Source organism: Gracilinanus agilis, chromosome 1 (assembly GCF_016433145.1).
Source record: "Gracilinanus agilis isolate LMUSP501 chromosome 1, AgileGrace, whole genome shotgun sequence".
Classification (NCBI taxonomy): Eukaryota; Metazoa; Chordata; class Mammalia; order Didelphimorphia; family Didelphidae; genus Gracilinanus; species Gracilinanus agilis.
The window spans coordinates 512732373-512740575 of NC_058130.1; the positions used below are offsets into that span (position 1 = coordinate 512732373).

An 8203-nucleotide genomic window follows, 5' to 3' on the forward strand; every position below is an offset into this window, starting at 1 on the left:
ATTCAAGCTGAGTAAGGAATAATAGAATTAAAACTGGCATTATGAACTAGAATGAAAATTAAGATTAAAAAAAGAAACTTAACTTTTAAGTAAAATTTTCCAGAGTTTTTGAGTGAAAATTGTGGGTAACAATTTACTTAGTTCTAGCCTTAGTCCACATGAATATACCATTCCACTGAAAATAACGGGCAAAGAAAAAAATATTTTAAAAACAGAACTACAGGTGTCAAGTCATAATTTAGACTTTAAATTACATAAAGCATAATTATCAGTATTTATTATCAAAGTTCTGTCCTATTATTTAGTAGTAGTATTAGCCACTTGTAAGAAACAATAACCTCAATTCTTTGTGTTTTATTCTTCAGGTTACAAAGTTTTATCTCTCTTGGATGTGCCTGATGAGAACCAAGAAAAAGCTGATATCTATATCCACGTGACATATATTAAAAAATGGGATATTTGTGCTGGCAATGCCCTCCTTAAAGCTCTTGGGGGCCATATGACCACCTTGAGTGGTGAAGAGATAAGTTACACTGGCTCGGATGGCAATGAAGGAGGACTCCTAGCCAGCATCAACATGAACCATCAGGCACTGGTCAGAAAACTCCCAGATCTTGAGAAGACATCACACAAATGAACCTAAGGTCTGCAAGGAAACGCCTCTCCTTCTCAGAGCTGCAAAGGGTCAGCCTGAAGGGCCCTGGGCTACAGACAATCTGTAGAAGACTATGCATGATCAAGGCCATCCAGTTTTCTTGAGACGAAAGAAAGCAGAAGGGATTCTCCCCACTCCCTACTCCCTTCCCTTTAAGATGCAAGATTGAAGAGGATGGGTCGCTTTTTATCTCATTCACCATCTTTATTTTGAAGACTGTTTTCATACAGTTGTCATACTCACGGTGCATAAATGTGGTTGAAATCTAGAACTGAACAGACCTTATTTGAGTGACTTGTCACAGCAGCATCGTTAAACTTATTAACCTTTCACAAAGAATCAGGCAGAAATCAAGGAATTAATTTTGAAAGTTCATTTGGCATTACTTTATAATATACCTTGCTGAAAATGAGGTCCTATCAAGGATTTCTCCCCAGTTCCATTTGGATGGAAAGCACAAGGAGCCAAACACCCATCTATATGCAAGAAATAAATAACTATTCATCTGTGACAGAACATTTCTGACTGATTAAAAATAACAGAAGAGTTTGATTTTGTTTTTTTTTTTTCCAGAACTTTTAAAAGTTGGTTGTCCAGCTGGTAGAAAATATTGAATTTTTGATTATTTGTAAATCATGGTAACCATTATTTCTGTGTATTTTAAAAGAAAATTGTGTTTCTTGACATAGCTTTAATGTCTTGCCGTTGATTTTCACTTTCCCTGTGGAAGATGCATGACTCACTGGGTGCTCCCCCAACTCCCTTCCCTGTCCTAATTATTGATTCTTCTACTTGTAAGTTTTATTCTGGAGTTTCAGCATTGGCCCTAGGAATTTTACTATACCTTTTCACTATCTATTTTCAATGAAAAGACTGTTGGAGCCCTAAGGTACAGAAAGAGGGATCACAAAAATAGAAATGAATTGTTGGTCATTGAAGTTGAATGTGTTGATAAGACCAGAATTGAGCTAGCCTTTTTACCTCAAAAAAAGATACTCAAATTATCTCTGATTTGGAAAAAAAAAAAAGTGTTGTTTTGTTTATATTTAAAAGATCTTATCTTCATTGTAATAAGTTCATCTAGAAGGAGTTACTGCTGCTCTCACTGTCTCAGAAGAATTGCATTTCCCTAGACTACTAGTGGTCTTTGGGGTATCACATAAATCCACTGAGGCTTAGAGTTCATTCCGATGAGAATTATCTTCTGATTAAGCTTCAGAACCTCCTTCACAAAGGAAGGATGAAACATTTACCTTGTGGCCTGTTTCGTTCTGGCTGTAAGGATTGCTTACTTTGAGTTCTCATCCTAAAGTGGTTTCTCTCTGGGTGACACTATTGATTCCATACCTTAACACCTCAAGTACACTAACCAATGCCATTCTTTTTTTAAAAATCTCTTTAAGTGTTCCATTGTTGTGTGGAACAGTGGCAAAGAAGGGATCCTACTGAAAGAGAGGTTAAATGAAATTTAACCTTTTAAACTTAATTTCATATTATTTTCTTTTAGTAACATGGCTTAATATTTCTGTACCATCTTTACTGTGAAGGTAAAGCCTGCTAGAATGGATAATCTGGTCATGGATTTCTTGTGATGCAGACCATGTTGAGGGCACCATTTCTAGGGCCCTTTGTCATGGAAGATGGCGACTGGAATACCTAGGGTGTGCCTAAAGGCTGCTGATACCATTTCAATGACCAGAGGACAAAACTGCTAAAAAAAAAACAACAAAGATGTGAAGGAGATAGGAATGTCATGGTCAGGGGGAAAAAAGTGGACTCTTCATAGTAATGAGAGGTCACTCCGTATCATCCATTCATATATTTTTAATGTAGTCCTCTACACTGACAGTACATGGCTGGCAAGAGTGTTGGCCAACATCATGTGGGAGCAGTAGTGAGGAACAAAGGTTCTCTTGGCTCATCTTCACGAATCTGGTTGTTTTCTGTGCCCACAGCCATTTAATATTCTTTTGTTGAACAATGCCTATTTTTTGGCCATTCTAATGGTTAGGATATTTGTAATTTATGCAATTAAATAAGAATTCTGTATACAGTGTTGAGAGTTTGAAAATCTTTAGTTATTTGGTTAGCATTTATAGTTAAAAAGAACCTTTTACTGGTATGGTAAAAGGAGCAAGGAAGGTATATCACTGCTGACTCAACTTGAATCTTCTAGCAGTATATTTGGAAGTGGCATTTGTTTTCATTCAGTCAGCTTTTATCAGAGGCCTAGTTTGTGCAAAGCTCTGTTCTGAGGGCTGAGAGGGATACAGAGGTATGTGAGGCATAATCTTAACCAGCACATATTTTTAGCTGGTATTCACCAGTAAATATATACCAGCAAACAACTGTTTTATACCAGCAAATTTGGTGAAAGTCACATATTTACCAATTTGGCCTCAATACTAAGAGCAAGTGTGTTAGGAGGAGAAATGTAGCCAATATATCCTTTCCTGCCTACATGGGACATAGGACCAGGTTGGGAAATTCCAATTCAGAGAGGGCAAAGTCCCTTCTGTGATGTTGTTAAAAATTTTTCTCTTTTGTATTTCTCCTTGGCTACCACGTCCATTCAGCAGTGTATTAGGCATTAATTGGTAGTTATATGACTTCATTGATATGACAGTGAATTGTGTATTTGGCATTTTGAATTTTAGGGTGGCTTTGTGTTTTCCCCCAGTATTGCATAGTTAATTATGAGCCTTAAAATAATGTTTTTCTCTTCTCCTAAGATAATTTAAAATAAATTATTTTGAAACGGTCAAAGCTGCTAATTTTTTGTTAATGTCATTTCTTCTTCCTTTGGAATATTGGCAAATATGTTTTAGGAAAAAATGGTGCTTGTCTTAATTGTAAATGCCCATATTTTGTGGGAAAAGGGAGAATACTTGAACAAGGGGATGGAACTGAATTAGTTGTTTTTTTTTTTCCTTGCAATAAGAGATTTTTCTATCAAGCAGAAAAAGATTCCAAAGCATAATTTTGCTGTTTGTTTTTAATAGGTCTTTGTGAAGTATCTGTGTGTGTACAAAAAAAAAAGGTATTGGCTAGCAATTAAATGCATTCTTTCTCTTAACTTATTTGGCACTATTAAGTAAGATGTGCATGGCTGATTTTTTTTGGGAAGTGAGTATGCAGCATATTAATTATTTTAAAAGGTTTTTCTCTTTGTCTCCAAAAGCCATATACATTATTTCTCATTGTGTGAAAAATGAAAAATTGTCACTGGATTAAGGTAATATTTTTACTTCAACAAGGAAATCTATTTTCCTCCCCTTGCCCACTTTCAATAAGCAGAAACAGTTGTATCACATTAACAGAGCTTAAAATATATGGAAGCACAAAATACAATTTTTTTAGATTGTAGATTTTCAAATATATATTAATGGATGATTTGGGGCAAAAGGAGGAAGTTGGCAAAGTCATTTTTTGGCACATTCTGCCCTTAATCCTTTGAATCTTCTGTTTTCAGAGAGTATTACAAATTATTTGGCCTTTCCCCCAACATTTTAAGGTATTAGTGACAACAGATCTATTCATTCCAAACAGTCACTGTTGAACCCTTCCATATGCTGTGAATCTCAACATAACATGCATTTTAGTACCACTGACACTTGTCACCTCCCTTCTGTATTTTTTTTCTCCCTTATCTTGCCCTCTTCTTTCTACTAAACTGCCTTTTCCATCATTTTTTCTCTATTTCTCTTTTCTTTCCCTAGTCTCTCTTCCCCTCATGTTTTTCTCCATTATCAATTTATTGCTTCAGAAAAATGCCGTGATGTGAGAAAGCTGGACTAGACTATAGGACCTTTTAAGTCTTTCTAGCTCTAAATCGAATTTCTAAAAGAGATGGATGTGGTGGTGTTAAATAAACTATAGGGAGAAGCAAATCAAACCTGTCTTGAAAATCCCCAAATTAAATGTTTTCACCAACCACCTTTTAGAAATAGAGAGAAAAAATAAAACTTTGAACTGCCTAAATTTTGTGGTTATTAGACTTAACTCAAAGCTTCTTCACTCCAAAATATTCCTTCCTCTTTAACCCCCAAGTCAAGTATAAATGTAGGAAAACATAAAGGTAAAGCGGTAAGACCTTTGGTAAAATTGGCTTTGGGAGTCATTTCCATATTTGTGCCCAGTTTTAGAACATAAAGGGCAGTCACTATGTCTGTGGCCTTTATTGCATGTACAATTGTGCCATGATTATTTCTTTTATTTCAAAAATATTTTTCTTGAATGAATAAGTTATGGTAACAAAATGTTGGGAAGACACATAGACATTCGCTTTAATTCATATTGTTCCAGAATGTCTTCTTGTTTATACATGCCACATACCCTTTGATTCAAATTGTTGCCCAATGTCTACATGTTCCCTTTGGCATAGGGAAGGAGGAAGGAAACAGTGGTAAAGAGAAACTTAGAAAAAAAAGGAAGAGCTGCCATAAAGATGAAGGGCTGTGTGTGGAATGGAGTGTGGAGCTACGGAAGGTGATATAAAGAAGAAACACAGTGTGTAACAAGAAGGGTTGAAAGCACACATGCTCTCTCATCATAATGTTTTCTCTTGAAACCTTGTTTCTTCCAAGCTGGTAGCTACATCATAGAATAACTGAATGCTGATTGGGGAAAGATGGAGAGGAGGAGGACCCACATTAGCTTCATTTTTCCTTAGCTTTGGGGAGTCCACTATTCCTGTTTTGCCCAGAAAAATAATTAATAAAGGGAATTTCCAGCCAAGTTGAAAATGGGGAAGTAATGAAAAACACCAAATTTTGGATCTTCCCATTTATTTAGCTTAGCAAATCTGTGCCTTACCTCTACTAGGGCATTGTGTGTTAATGGAAGAGGAAGACTTTTTAGTGGGATGGGGAAAATAGGTACTTCATGGAAAAAACGAGCAATTTCAGTGTTTTTAATATTAATTCTGGAAGAGACTTCATTAAGTGAATGAATGATACAAAATATTTTTGCATACTCTAGCAAGTATAGTACACTTTTATATGAAACTGGTATGAAACAGTGTTTATAGGTCTGAAATGATACCTCATGTTTTTATTTTTAATTTAACTTCATTATCACATTGTAAATCTACAGAAGGTAGGACGTTTTAAAACAACATTTTAAACAGCCCAATTTTGAGCATAGAATTAAAACTGTTGCCCTAGTTCCCCTTGAGTCAATTGTTGCTACAAATTACCTATTTATGCATTATAAATTAGCTACATATATATGTATCATTTCAATGTTAAAAATTGTCTATGTCCATAGGTTTATAGATAGTTTTGATTATTTGTAAATAATTTCACCTAGGAGATGGGAAGAATTGAATTTTGTATTTTCCAGAATTTGCTTTGGTTTTAGGGAGTGATGGTGTGAGAAGGTTTTTCTTTTAGAAAAAAAAAAATCTGGTCAAACCTGGCAGGTATGTGCAGTTCTAATTTGCCACTGGTGAAGGTTTATAAATATAAAAACAGTTGACAGGAAAGCTTTTTAGAAGTTGGGTGGTGAATTAATCATGTGTGGGAAAATTAGATTTATAAGTAGTTTTCCATTTGGGATGAAAATCAGAAATGCAAGCCAAGTTGGCTTTATGTCCTGTCAGAAGAAAAAAGTGATGAATTACATTAAAACAACTTGTTCTATATTGTGTGCTTAGAAGGGTTCCCCAAAGTATTTGTACCATAAACGTCATCTGTGTAAATTGGCAAAGCAGAAATGGGTGTTCATTTAGTAGTGTTTTCCATTAAAGTTCTGTGTGTGGTTTGTATGTATTACACACATGGTAAATTTTCCATCAGAACAGAAATGCTCAACATATGTGTTGATACTAGGGGAGTTGGTGGGAAGGGCAGGGATGAAGTCCACCTGGATGTAGCTCCATCAGTCATTAGAAAGATCAGTTAAACCATAAACAGAAGAGTTTACTACTTCTCTTTCTATACCAGCATCACTTAGTCCTACCAGCCAGCCAGCTCTGAATGAAGGACAGAAAGGATCAGGCAACTTATTTTGCCTATATAGTTATTATCTGCCTTTGGCAACAGGGAAGAGTAGAGGGCTTCATTCTCTAAGAACCCTTCTACCATCATAGAAAATATTTCCTGTGTCCTCTGGGTATCTAGCCACATGCAAAAGACTCAGTCCACACTCAAACATCTGTACTTCATCATTTTTTAAACCATCCTGTCTAGTTTCTCACAGTCTCCTTTGCAATTATATTCTTTTTTTTTTTTTTTTTTTTTTTTTTTGCAATTATATTCTATCCTCAACTGCCTTTCAGAAGAGTATTTATATAGTCCACTATAGAAGAGCTACAGATGGTCTCCTAACCCTTGTAGATGTAGTGGAAAGAATAAACAAAGATCATCATGCCTATTGGAAAGGATAAACAAAGATAAGAGAATATGGCATTAGATGCCATGATACGCTAATTTCAGAAACTGGAAATTCAATTCCCTCTTTCGATGATATATCCATCTAAGATTGTACTTCTAGAATTAGCCATTAGTATTTCTTATACTTCATTTTTGCTTGCTTTGTAGAGATACTTGACCACCTAAGGAATTACACATAATATTCCACAGTATTTCCTAAGTCCTGTAAATTGATGACTTTGTTTCCTTAACTATTCTTGTTTTATCTTGTTTTGTGTTTTAAGAAACTTTAAGGAAATTGCCCTTCTCCCACTCCACCCTTTCTGAGCACTGCTCAGTAATTAGTGAGTGCTAGTAAATTTGAGAATGTTTCATTTGAAATGATCTGTTGTCTGGACTCAGCAATTTGTATGTGACCTGCCTCTGGCTGATTTGCCAAACTAAGTCTAAATTCTCAAAATAAACTACAGTGATGTCTGAAGACTGAGTGTGGCAAGCTAATTTTGTGAAGGAAATGGGATCAAGGGATGGTAGAAAAGGAGGTGAAAAAGTATAAAGAGGAATGTGAGATATTTGAGTTAAGGAATGGTAGATAAAGAGTGAGAAAAAAAAGTGGTATGGAAGTGGAAAAAATCCAAACTAGAGAAAGGGTGGTGGTAAATAGATCAAAGTAGTGAAAACGTCATGTAAATTAGTGAAGAAAGATATTTAAAAGTTAGAATTAAATATGAATTTCATTTCCCATCACATGCTCTGTGATTTGTTTCAAATTTGGTGGCTCAGGTGGCTTCCCTGCCCCTTTTTAGCTTGCTTTTGTGCATTATCTTCCTCCATTAGATTATAAATTCCTTGAGAGCAAGAGCTACCTTTCTTTTTCTTATTTGTATCTTCACATCAGCGCTTAGCATAGTGGCTGTCACATTGTAGATTCTAAAATATTTATTGTCTGATGATTGATTGAAGATCTGGGCAAAGAGGTTAAAGGGAATGGGGAGGAAGTCAGGAAGTAACTACAAATGAGAGAAATTTGGAAGAAACCACTGAATGGGAACCTAATGATAGACTGAAAAGCCTAGGAACAGTTAAGTCCTCAAGACAACCCAGGAATCAGAGTAATGAAACATTCAGTGGGATAATCTTAATTTGGACATAGATGCTTTTGTGAGCTCCCCAG

The 8203-nt window shown here is 35.5% G+C and overlaps 1 protein-coding gene across 1 annotated transcript in view; it reads left to right on the top strand.

The window, feature by feature from the left end:
- Window positions 1-3529, top strand: part of BPNT2 (3'(2'), 5'-bisphosphate nucleotidase 2) — a 58883-nt gene extending 55354 nt beyond the window's left edge. Inside the window, exon 5 of the mRNA XM_044657999.1 lies at window positions 366-3529. Within this exon, the coding sequence (XP_044513934.1) occupies window positions 366-637 (272 nt within the window). The 3' untranslated portion in view covers window positions 638-3529. The remainder of the gene's footprint in view (window positions 1-365) is intronic.
- The last annotated feature ends 4674 nt before the right edge of the window (window positions 3530-8203 follow it).